Here is an 11,775-nt window from a genome sequence, read left to right as displayed (position 1 = left end):
TTTTACATCCATATTTATATTATTATTTTTGAAAATGTTCACATAGTTTAGGACCTAACTTATTTTTATGTTATGTTCTGCTAAGACTTCAGATTTCATAATCATTATAAATATCATATAGAATCGTACTATTTCATCTCATGGCGTTTTTATATCGACTGAAATGTTTAATATTTAATATCTTTTCTACTCTTTTAAGATGCTATTCTAAGTCAAATAAAACAATATTGAATTTGATCGTAATGTGAAAAAAAATCATAATTAAATATTATGTATAATATAAATAGATACCGTGTGACCTATGATAAATGATAACATAGGAAAATATTTTCTATTTCACTACTAACATAACACGTGTGATAGTGCTTAAAATAAGCACTATCACACGTGTTATGTTCAACTAGAGACATTAGATCTTTTGTAGCTATATCTTAGATGTGCTGAACTGTACTTTCACCTACTTATAGCTTTGTAACGTATTCGTATTTTATAAAACATACCAACTTGTTACCAGAATAGCGAACGAGAATCATTATGTGCCTTAATTATTTGCGGTACAGTCAGTCTAAAGAGAAAATGCTGATAAAATAATGCAAGCTTTGGCTTAAAATAGACTGTACTAAATTATTTAGCTCTAAGCTTATTTTGTAAGAGATTATGCTAAGATTATTATAAAAATAAAAATCTAAAAATTTATTTTGTTTTTTTGGTCCATATATTTTATGACATTAACTTTAAATCAATATTTTGAATAGAATTTAGTCCAATGAAATCTAAGTATATCCAGAACTTTAGTTATCCACAATTATTTCAATCTAGTTTTAGTCTTCATAACATCATGTTTCACACTCCTACCAACTCCTCTGCCTTAACTGTTAGGAACAGTGTAATACCAACATAGTTGCAATAATAAATGAATATGAATATGAACTTCTAAAATACAAACTCAATTTCCACTTTACAAAGTCCGTTTACTAATATTAATGTATCCGATGCCAACACACGTCATTTTGATCTTCTGCGCGGTCGCCACCGCGTCGTCATCATCATCATCATCAGACTCCTCGTCTTCTTCTCTTCTTTCTACTTCTAGCTTGAACATCACACCGAAGAACTCTTTCAGGTGTTGGAGAAAGCTTATCGTGTAGTCGGATAGAGGTCCCACCTGGGAAAAAGGATTAATATATATTTTTTTATTATATATACAAGATTAAAGTTGTAAAAAAGCTTGTAAAGCACGGTCGCTGAGCACAGCTAAAAACAGGCATTGGCCTTTTTATATTTGATTCTGTGGCACGCGCACAGTAATAGTGCCGTCACGATCGCACGTTGTGCTTAGCGACCGTGCTTTAGACTGGCGACCACTGCTGAAACTTGCTTCTCAGGCCCAAGAAGCAATATTTCAGTGGACGACCCGTCGTCGAACAGAGCTTTCGTCGAAAAGTGCTATAGGAGAAGGGGAATTCAGAAAACGGTTCAGTGGCCGGAAACGGCGCTAACACTCTTTTAGCGAGACCTGTGTCCAGCGGCGGACGATGCATACTGGGGCTGACAATTGACATTATGATATTAGTAATTTTTATGCGTTTAATCCAACGCTCGCGATGATAGACAGATTATTTTACAACTCACAACACACTCGCTGACGTCCTTCTGCCCGAGCGCCATCCACAGCGCCATGAGCCACTGGAAGCTGCTGTCGCACGCGCCGGCGCGGTAGATCTCATCCAGGAGACGCCGCGCGCACTGCACGCCGAGGTCTTCGGGGAGGGAGGTCTCGCCTTGCCCGGGCTCGGCGGATTTCTGGGGGTTTAGGGATAGGTTAGATTGTTATTGATATGGTCTGATTTGTATGTGGAGAACAGGGTTTAAAGGACCCATTATTGGACTTCATAGTTAGTTTTAGTATTGGTGCTAAGCACACCAATTAATACCAAGTACCTACGTCGTTTTTAAGTGAAGCATAAATGCAGTGTAGATTTACAGTATATACAGAAGAAAATATGAATTTTCAATGAATGTAACCACAATAAATAAAACAAATAAAAAAAATCATTTTGTGCCCTCAGTGAGATATAAATCACACTTACTGCCTCAGCACAGTAGAATGTCTTCTCGTTGGTCTCTGCAACCAGGCTGATGCCGAACCCAGGACTCTTGCCAGCATTGGCCCCGCGACACTGGTCTGTGTTGATATACACATCTGGCAGGAACTTTAACATTACCTGAGGACATAAAACATTTTCTTTTAATGAAAATTAATATGAAAAATGTTAAAATAGTTTTTTTTGTAAATATGTACGATCTCAAGCTCACACTTTGCTCAAGCACATCCACATAAACACCACTGCTACACACATCACACACAACACGTCCCCGGATTTATAACAGATGTAGCTGGTACAGTAGGTAGCTGTATACTTTTAGGCGCAGGCCACCGTACATACATACCTACATACATATGTACTCACGACTGTAATCCCCGAAGGGGTATCAGAGGTGGCTCACAAGCGAGCGACCCACTTTTCGCAGCACATTTGTACACACGTGATAGGTTGCGAACCATATCGCCGTTTTGGGATAAGTACAATGCACTTAGGATATACATCTAGAATCTAGATGTGCAGGTTTCTTCACAATGTTTTCCATCACGTAAGAGCACATGGTATTATTGTACTTAAACTGTATAATTGAAAACACTATTGAAAGAATTCATTGGTACAGGACTGGATTTGAACCCACAGCCTCTCGATTGAGAGGACGAGGCCTTATCCATTACGCCACCACCACTCTACAACGCATGCTTTTTTTGTAAATTCTTATTCAAATTACTTTAAAAGAATCTAATTGGGGGAGGCCTATGTTTAGCAGTGGACATCCTATGGCTGAGATGATGATGATGATGATGAATCTAATTGAACAATTCTTACCCCTTTAGCAGATTCAACCACTCTGTTGGCCATAGTGGGTGAGACCCTGAGTGCATAGACCACTCCTCGTATCCTCTTCACGAGCCCCCACTTGGTCCACTGCAAGGGTCTCAGGTAGCGCTTCACAGGACACCGGAACACCACTTCACCACCACCTAGGGGAGGGGCTCCTGGATAATGGAAAAAAATTTAAAGATAAAAATATTAATAGGTACTGATGATTTATTTGGCTTACAGAGTTTAAAAACTAGTATTCCAGATGCAGTACTAAAAGTATATTGGTTCCTCAATATGTCTCTTTGTTTTTTTTTTATATATTACAGATTCAAGAACAGTTTTATGTGACTAATGTACCTCTTCTAACAACTTTGAGTTCCAGCCCATCATCAACTAGAATAAACTTGAGTAGAATGGGTAGTGCAGCTGCCTTGATCTTGTCCACGGAGACATCCAGGTCACTGTGTGTCACTCCTCTCAGCACCGCATTGAGAGGCTCCTTGCAGAACGGACCTAGCGCCAGGAGCACTTCTAGATAGTAACCTGGAGGAGCAGAAATTACTGATATTAACATTTATGCTCAACTAATACTTTGAATTTGTCTGTACACAAATAAACTACACAATAAGAAGAAAGATTCATATTTTTCTGTGCATCATACGCATGACTGTTACTATTATAGTTAGTCAACATCAGATACTAACCTATACCCCTCTGGGGGCAGCAGTCGTGCGAGACCTGGCCTCCAATCAAAATACCAGGTTGGAAGTACAAGGAGGTGCCGGTCTCACTCAGCTCTACCCGCGTGCCGTTGGTCACTTTGTCCAGCAGCCGGATCAGGTTCACTTCGTACTCCTTCAGCCCGGGATCATCGTGCCCACTGCGAATCTCTTCGATCCGAACGGGACGTGCACTCAAAGTGGCTAATAAAAGCCGCTGACGCAAGAAATTGCTGCCTTTGTATACTAGGACGTCGTTCTGAAGTATTGCGGGCATTTTAGTATTTTTATGGTGCTCTAGTTATACAAATAACAAGTAAATTTCCAATTATTTACAATCATAACAAAAAACACGTGAGACTAGAAAACAGCATGAGTGCGATTTGACATCTGTCATTTTGTCTCAACATCATAGTCTGTGATGCCATCACAGAGCAAATGGTCTATGGTGAATGTTCTCTGGTGATATCAGGTGATATTCTAGTTTTTGACAGTATCTGTCACATGCACAGATTAACTCTTGTCAAAACAAACAAACGTGGGTTATCCAGAATTTAGTTTATTTTATTAAAATTCACATAAAATCCATTTTATACTGCTGAAATTTGAAAATCTTACATTACAATGAAAGTATCTATCGGTGACGTTGTACTCCCGGGTGATTACTGCGATGAAATCGTCAGTGTCGGCGAAAAAAGCAGGGTGCTTCTCGGCCCCGGCCTCCGAAAAGAGTTTGATAAAGTGTATATGACGAAGGCAGGCATCCTGCGTAAGAAAAACCCGAACACATACTGGGTAGATAGTCACCAGAAGCGGTACGTGCCAGCTCGGGGCGAGAACGTGATCGGGATAGTGACGCAGAAGGCAGGAGATGTGTTCAGGGTGGATGTCGGCGGAAGCTGCTCCGCGTCCCTCTCCTACCTCTCGTTCGAGGGCGCCACCAAGAAAAACAGACCGGAAGTGCAAGTTGGAGACGTCGTGTACGCCAAAATGCTGGTTGCCAGCAAAGACATGGAGCCAGAACTAGTCTGTGTAGACTCACACGGCAAGAAAGGCCGACTAGGTGTCTTAAATGAAGGATTTGTATTCAAATGCTCGCTAAATTTAGTCAGAAAGATCTTGAGCGCTTCATGCCCACTAATAGAGTCAATCAAGAATGAATGGCCATTTGAACTAGCTGCCGGCATGAATGGTCGCATCTGGGTCAAAGCTAAATCTATGAGAGAGACTATAGCTGTTGGAAATGCCATATTAGGCTCTGAATACCTGAGTGAGCAAGAAATTAAGAGTATGTGTAATAATATTGCTACCATATTAGCTGGACATGTTTCGTAATATAGGGTAATTGTAAATAGATTATTTTTCAACTCATTGCTTGCTTTCAATTTCAGCTCCCACATAATATACATTTTTAGCAACTCACAAAGTAATTAAATTAATGTACCTACCTCAATATATAATCAAAAATGGTAGTTAACTATAGTTTCTGTGAGAAGTTATCTGGAATAGAACCAATACCTACATGTAGTTCACAACTTTTCAGGGATAACATAATTATTGTAAAGCATACTTTTAGGTATCTGGTAGGTATATTAATAATACATATTTCGAGTACCAGTATCTCTGTTTTCATACTCAAACTAAACGTAGACATAATTGAATCAGGTATGTAATAAAAGGAAAAACACAAATTACAAACAACATTTATTCTTAGGAACTCTAATAACACCATTTACTTCCGCGGTATATCCACAGACATATCCGCGATGACATACGCGACTGCAGTCCAAAACGCAGCACACAGGTCCAACTCCTCAGCATTCTCCACATTCATAGTGTCTCCCTCAGAATGGTGGAACCAGAAGTACTTCTCATTGGCATTCAGCAGCCCCGCGCCAGGCACCCCCTGCGACACTAGCGCCACTATGTCAGACCCGGGAGAGTCTTCCTCGACCAACGCCGTCGCGTTTATAGACGAGAATAGCTTCAGAACTTCCGCGACGATACAACGAGCGTGCTGCGAGCCTCCGACAGTCAATCCTAAAGGCTTGAAAGTCCCCTCATCAGATTCCATTACGAAATTTATGTTGTCATTTTCCAGTTTATGCTTCTTGGCATACGCAAAGGCGCCGACTAAACCCAGCTCTTCTCCTGTCCAGAATATGGATCGGATGGTCCTTTTCGGTCGCAAGTTCAGTTCTTTCAGGATGATAGGGACCGCCCAGCTCACGATCATGCCGCCGCCGTCGTCCATGGCGCCCGTACCCACGTCCCAGCTATCGATGTGGCCCGACACTATCACCAGCTTCTCGGGGTGTTGCGTTCCCTTCACATCTATCAGAGTATTTCGAGACGTCTTTGTGTCCATCGTACTGGACATGACGAGTTTGATGACGATTTTCTCTTTGTTCTTATAAAGTCTGCTTAAGAAGTCTGCGTCTTCGAGTGTAATGCAGGCTGTCGGTATTTTGGTCACGTTATCGCTGTATCTTTGCATGCCAGTGTGAGGGGAATATATCGAGAACGGTGCAATAGTCCTTATCAAGGCCGCGACTGCTCCTTTAGCTGCCGCTTTCGAGGCACCCTGAGACCGGTACCTCACTGTGTCCCCATAAGAGACATAAGGCTGGTCGTAGACTACAATTTTTGCCTTAACCTTATCGTTATCCATTGCATCTAGTTCGTCGAAGCTGGTGACCACGATGGCCTCAGCGGTGATTCCGTCAGGAGCGGTGGCGACGCTGGTGCCGAGGCCCAGGAGAGAAAGTGACTTGCGGCGCGGCTCCAGTAATTCCGCTGACTCATGGCCGCGGACCCAGTGGGGGACCTGGAGATATAAGAAAATTATGAGCCCGCGTATACGTAGGTACAGCAAGGTTTCAGTGATTGAATTGAATTGCTTTCCAGCTTCTAGTAGGTACCTAAATCAATTCAATCACTTTTCGGTCAGGGGCCAGTGAATACATAACGGCCTGGCAGAGGCCGAAGCGTCGCATCATCGCATCTCTAATGCGAAACATAAACAGGGTGCAATTTTATCAGTTATATTCCTGGTGCTAGGTCAACATACCTACGGTGATATCGCAAAAAAACCCTGCAGGTATTGTAGCAGCTTCGTACTACCCCTCGCAGTAACAATACTACGATGTTCCCCACTGTATTTACTATCCACCTCCTCACCTCAACTTCCTCCGTGTAGACATCCTTGACGTCCTCGGCGCGCGTGATGTTGATCACGTGGTCGATGGCTCGCTCCAGCACATCGCTGCCTGAGGGGCGCGGGCCGAACGTGTCTATGAATCTCTCTAGTCTGAAACATATAGAAGTAGAGATTGAGACTAGTCTGGAATTAAGCATCCATTGAAGAGCATCATTCATAATAATCATCAGCCTATAATCATCCACTGCTGGACATAAGCCGTCCCCAAGGAGAGCACAACACTCGGTCCTCGGCCTTACTCATCCAACCACTACCGACTACCTAAGGTCGTCGCCACAGAGTAGGTAATATAGTAGTCGTCGCCTTCGGTCTAGCGGGCAGGAAGGCGTCCCACGCTGCGTTTGCCTGTTCGTGGTCTCCATTGAAGAAAAAATAAATTTATTTACTACTAAATTTATATAGGCTGGAGAATCATTACTAGATTTTCAATAAACTACCGAATTTGTTTACCTGTGTGTAATAAACAAGGCTTTGGATAAGTACTTAACTACCTAACTATCAAGATTATATTATGAAAGATAGTTTATTAGGTAATTACCTACCTACCACCATAACCAATAACCATAGGTAGTTAATAAACTTACTCTTTATAAGTTCTGCTCTTAAATTCCCCGTTAGTCACATGTTGTATGATGTTGTCCACTACGGGTTGGTACGCAGCTATTTCCTCCTGCACCTCTTTACCGATAACACATTGTTTACTACTGTCATATCGGTTAATAATCGCTACCGAGTCGGTCAAACGCAATATACGCAAGATTAAAAACACTGCTAAAACGGTTAACTTCATTTTGAAACGTTCAAATAGGAAACCAACTAAATAGGAACTAATATTAGTTACTTGTGTTCAGTAGGTATATCTTATCTGTTGTTATTAGTTCTACTTACAAGAAATTGAACTCACAGAGTTCATTCGTGGTTAACTAGTGTTTCCCGTGACAAACCATTGTTATCTCAAACGTGACCTTTGTATTATTAAAACATTTAGTAATAAATATTGCAATGTAATGTTCTAATATAGTTAAGCGAAACTGCGACTTGTTAATTATAAATTTTATTCACATACTAGACCGAGTGTTAGGCATACCTAGATAACTGTAAATAACTACATAAGTCCATATACTTAAACTGAAAGTTAATTCATACTTACTCACTATAGGCCCTGCCCTTAAACGGTCCAGAAACTGCAAAATCTATAATATCATTCACCACACTGTCGTACGATGCTATCTCAGTCTTAAGCTCTTCGCTGAGCTCACATTTGTGCAACTCCGAATATGATTTCACCACATTCTGTTTAGGTTTAGCTGAAACTAACAACACAGTTGTATACCACACGAATATAGCAACCTCTAGATGTCGCGACATCGTATGGTGCTTAGAATGCAACTGGGCGCTTTAGTTTACAAAGTAGTTAGTTGATGTGCCTATGTATAGAATAGTCGTCCGGCGAGCGACTGCCAAGGTCCAACTGGGCGACTCTGCGTCTATTATCTCATTTAAACTGATCACTCCTGTGTCAACAATGGCCCATTCATTATCATTAGGTAGTTTAAATAACTAACAAACATGAATTTATGTACAATATGAATCAAGGTAGGTAAATAGATATTTAAGAAACAAAAGAATGGGGAATGTGCTATTGTGCCATAGCAAATTATTATGTCTCCGGTTCATTGACATGACATAAATATAATGTAGAGATTTCACACTGGAACTTAACAGAAATGCTGGTATTTTTTCTATTCTATTCTATTTTATTCTGGTATTTTTGTTTTATTGAGATCTTTGAGCTAAATTATGATACCATACATCGTATCGATACTCTCAAATTTAAAAACCTTTTAGTTGTATTTAGGCTTAGTAGTGGGAGAGGAAAACCCTACTTTCTCCCGAAATAAAATTAACAAGAACCACAAGGGTAGTAATAATAATAATAATGGTTGGAATTGACTGATTACAAACGAAACACATAAACAGTGATGGGAGAATTTATTTTGGCAAATGCAACTATCCTAATCGCTCTTACATCTCAATACCTGTGTACACTCACACCTTTGGAGAAAGATTTTTAATTCTCTTTACAAAACCGATATCAACATCGGTATAACAGCCGTGAATAAAGATATCATATGAAAATGGCGGACGAAACGTAAGTAGGAAGGATCGTTCGGTAAGAACGAGATAGCATGAGTCTATCTGCCATTTGCATCATTGATCTCAATTTACGGGCGTTATCAAAGTTATCAGGAACCTTGGATTCAATTGTTTTAAATTTAGTTTTACTTGACAGCTTTGATCCGATAGGTCAAAATCGTAATATTTGCTAGTCGAATTAAAAATCTATCTTTATTGCCGTCACAAGACGATCAGCACACATTGCTTGCCACAAACCCTGGTAGCATTCTATACCTTCCTTCAATATTTTATTGCTAAAATGTACACATAAGAGAGAAAAAATGCAGAATGCTTCCACGATTTGCCTTCAAATAAAATTCGATTGAATAAATAAGTATCTGTTTTAATTTACAATTGATTAAGCTACGCCACCGCTCCCTATATGTACATATAACTGTGGCCTTAAATTACTCCTCGACCAAGCCATCGTGGGCCTCGCCTGGATCATTCCAGCTGCGCCCATGATATGCTTGGTCGATATATCTTACAATCATTTATTTAAAGTAATTAATTAATTTAATAGGAGTGAAACTGTGACCAGAATAATTTCTTACAATAACTGAGGTCATCCGCGTAAGGTGGTGGGGGCAAATGCATTTTGTCTAAATATTATTCTTCAATCGTGTATATCAGCACTTTGGTTCCGACTGTTGAATAGTTATAATGAAAATAAGTTTACGTTTCCTTCTGTCCTCTACATTATAAATCCTTCTAAAGTTTAATCATGGTTCCGGTAGAGGCGCCACTTTGTATGCGAGAATACGTAAAATTAGTTTCATAGTTCATGCAAACTATCACAGTGTTGGGTAGGTTTTTTGAATAATTTAACAAAGCATTTTGCCGATAACTGTTAAGAATATTTTTTTGTTATTTATGAAAAAGTGTTTAGAAGTCTAATACAAATTGAAATGATCGTAAATTTTAAATTTTATGGTAACTTTAAATAATTTTGTTCACTAACAACGTACAATATAAGTTTCCTAATAAAGTGATCTGGTACCTCACTAATATTCCCTGCACGTTGGAACCAGAACACAAATTGAATATCTAGTATTATTAACAATTTTGCATTTATAATTTTAAAACGATCAATATTAGATCTACAATTTCAAATTTCAATATTAGAAATTATTTAGAAGGAATGCGTTTTTATAATTTATATGTACAGTATTCGAAATAAGGATAACTATGCTACAATATACACAACTTTATACTATCTATTTTATCAAAGTTATTCAAATCTAAGTTTGTATTTAATAAGAAATTTGAGATAGCTCTACTGTTAAAATATTCTTACATATAATGTACTATATAGATCATTGCATAAGACATAGTATACATAATTAATAACACTATTTACACTTAAGTAATTATTCAATAGTTATTTTTACATATTTAACACTGGCCGCCGACATCTTTTGAAATACGAAAATATATTTTAAATATTTATAGGAGATCAAGAGTTTGTAGAATAATATACTAGTATTAAATCTGCTGGACATAGGCCTCTGCTAGTGGCCGCCTTGCATCCATGGTGGTTTCCACGGTGTAACACAGATCGTATTTATGTATACCAGAAGGGCTAGCATCATGATGTGACAAAAGGTTTGCATCGCGCTCACTCATATCCCGCCGCCTCGAGTGCGAGCGCGACGGACAACTTTTGTCACGTCTAGGCGTGCGCTTCTAGGGCCCCGTGCTAGGCCTTCAGGTTGAGGGCGACCTTCTGTGTGATAAACATCCGCATTTATTACTTTATATTTACATATATCTATACTTTATTTATAACTAAGTAAGTTGTGACCCGTGTTCATGTTAATAAAATGTAATGTAAAAACTTAATACATTCAAAATACATGAAATTATAGAAATTCGATAAAACTTTTCAATTAATCGCATAAAAGTATATAGTATAGTAACTATTAAAATAAGACTTATTAGTCACATAATTTTCATTAACATGGGTAAACAACGTATACATTATAATTATGCAAAAAAGGCGAAGTACAGGATGTAAATGAATTCTCAAATTTACTGATTAAACTAAACATATTTCACCATGAAACATATTGCTTTTATACTGTGATTATTTGCGAGGATTTCCTTGATTGATCATAAATCATGATTCATGTGCCTCACTCATACAGCTGACTTCAAAATTCATCCGTACCCTTCATTGGACACATGCTCAAAATCCAAACCAAAAAATATTTTCGTAAAACTTAACAATACTTCAATGTCGGCCATATTGGCGTATAGAATACTATAATTAGGTCAACTTGCACTGGCACTGTTTGAGAGTAGAATTCCATAGACAAATCCAGGTTTAAGAGTACATAGACCAATAACTACCGCACCAAAAAAGATGTATTTTTTTTTAAATTTAATTGCATATGGCATTTTTTACGATATTTCGTGTATGTTGATGATGTCGGGTTAATTAAAACCTCTGCCCTGGGAGCCAAATTTCAACTACACGACTATAAAGGCGTCTGTGACTAGTCATAAGAAATAAACTTGATCACTTTGCCATGAATTGCGGCACACGCGTCGAAAGTCTTGTGCGGTCGAGAATTTGAGCCCAGAACTAATTCTCAGCCGTACACGCGACTCACTTCACAAATTCATTGCAAATTGACCGTATTATGACACGTCAGTAACAGTCGATTCAAAAGCCTGTACTTTGTAAAATATAGCACGAGACACATGACGTTTGATTGACAGATGCTTA

The 11,775-nt window shown here is 39.0% G+C and overlaps 3 protein-coding genes across 4 annotated transcripts; 1 reads left to right on the top strand and 2 right to left on the bottom strand.

Moving 5' to 3' along the window:
• Positions 1-372: 372 nt before the first annotated feature.
• LOC105390534 (probable RNA 3'-terminal phosphate cyclase-like protein) lies at positions 373-4,042 on the bottom strand. Its single transcript, XM_048622783.1, has 7 exons — positions 3,632-4,042; positions 3,285-3,470; positions 2,931-3,100; positions 2,091-2,225; positions 1,633-1,803; positions 931-1,165; positions 373-872 (listed from the first exon to the last, which is right to left on the bottom strand). Exons 1-6 carry the CDS (start codon positions 3,921-3,923, stop codon positions 959-961), a joined length of 1,161 nt encoding a protein of 386 aa, XP_048478740.1. The 5' UTR covers positions 3,924-4,042; the 3' UTR covers positions 373-872; positions 931-958.
• A 117-nt stretch (positions 4,043-4,159) lies between these two features.
• LOC105390730 (exosome complex component RRP40) lies at positions 4,160-5,017 on the top strand. The gene has a single exon (XM_011561848.3). The coding sequence runs from the start codon at positions 4,271-4,273 to the stop codon at positions 4,979-4,981; it is 711 nt and encodes a 236-aa protein (XP_011560150.3). The 5' UTR covers positions 4,160-4,270; the 3' UTR covers positions 4,982-5,017.
• A 356-nt stretch (positions 5,018-5,373) lies between these two features.
• LOC105390731 (carboxypeptidase Q) lies at positions 5,374-10,144 on the bottom strand. 2 transcript variants are annotated; one of them, XM_011568877.3, is made up of 3 exons: positions 8,017-10,144; positions 6,827-6,956; positions 5,374-6,473 (listed from the first exon to the last, which is right to left on the bottom strand). In XM_011568877.3, exons 1-3 carry the CDS (start codon positions 8,232-8,234, stop codon positions 5,379-5,381), a joined length of 1,443 nt encoding a protein of 480 aa, XP_011567179.3. In that variant the 5' UTR covers positions 8,235-10,144; the 3' UTR covers positions 5,374-5,378. The 2 variants fall into 2 exon arrangements, with proteins under 2 accessions (XP_011567179.3, XP_011560390.3); XM_011562088.3 differs by lacking the exon at positions 8,017-10,144 and adding an exon at positions 7,451-7,932.
• Positions 10,145-11,775: the final 1,631 nt, after the last annotated feature.

This window comes from Plutella xylostella, chromosome 8 (genome assembly GCF_932276165.1).
Source record: "Plutella xylostella chromosome 8, ilPluXylo3.1, whole genome shotgun sequence".
In the NCBI taxonomy this organism is placed as follows: domain Eukaryota; kingdom Metazoa; phylum Arthropoda; class Insecta; order Lepidoptera; family Plutellidae; genus Plutella; species Plutella xylostella.
This window is presented reverse-complemented; position numbering and strand designations above follow the sequence as displayed.

Bases quoted from the DNA above. Each gene is read 5' to 3' on its own strand.
- LOC105390730 (XM_011561848.3), top strand. From the start codon at position 4,271: ATGAAAGTATCTATCGGTGACGTTGTACTCCCGGGTGATTACTGCGAT.
- LOC105390534 (XM_048622783.1), bottom strand. From the start codon at position 3,923: ATGCCCGCAATACTTCAGAACGACGTCCTAGTATACAAAGGCAGCAAT. The intron at 3,101-3,284 runs GTACATTAGTCA...TCCATTATCCAG, and splicing joins ACTCAAAGTTGTTAGAAGAG to GAGCCCCTCCCCTAGGTGGT. The intron at 2,226-2,930 runs GTAAGAATTGTT...TTATGTCCTCAG, and splicing joins TGGTTGAATCTGCTAAAGGG to GTAATGTTAAAGTTCCTGCC.
- LOC105390731 (XM_011568877.3), bottom strand. From the start codon at position 8,234: ATGTCGCGACATCTAGAGGTTGCTATATTCGTGTGGTATACAACTGTG. The intron at 6,957-8,016 runs GTAAGTATGAAT...TATATGTTTCAG, and splicing joins AAGGGCAGGGCCTATAGTGA to ACTAGAGAGATTCATAGACA. The intron at 6,474-6,826 runs GTGAGGAGGTGG...TTATATCTCCAG, and splicing joins TCTACACGGAGGAAGTTGAG to GTCCCCCACTGGGTCCGCGG.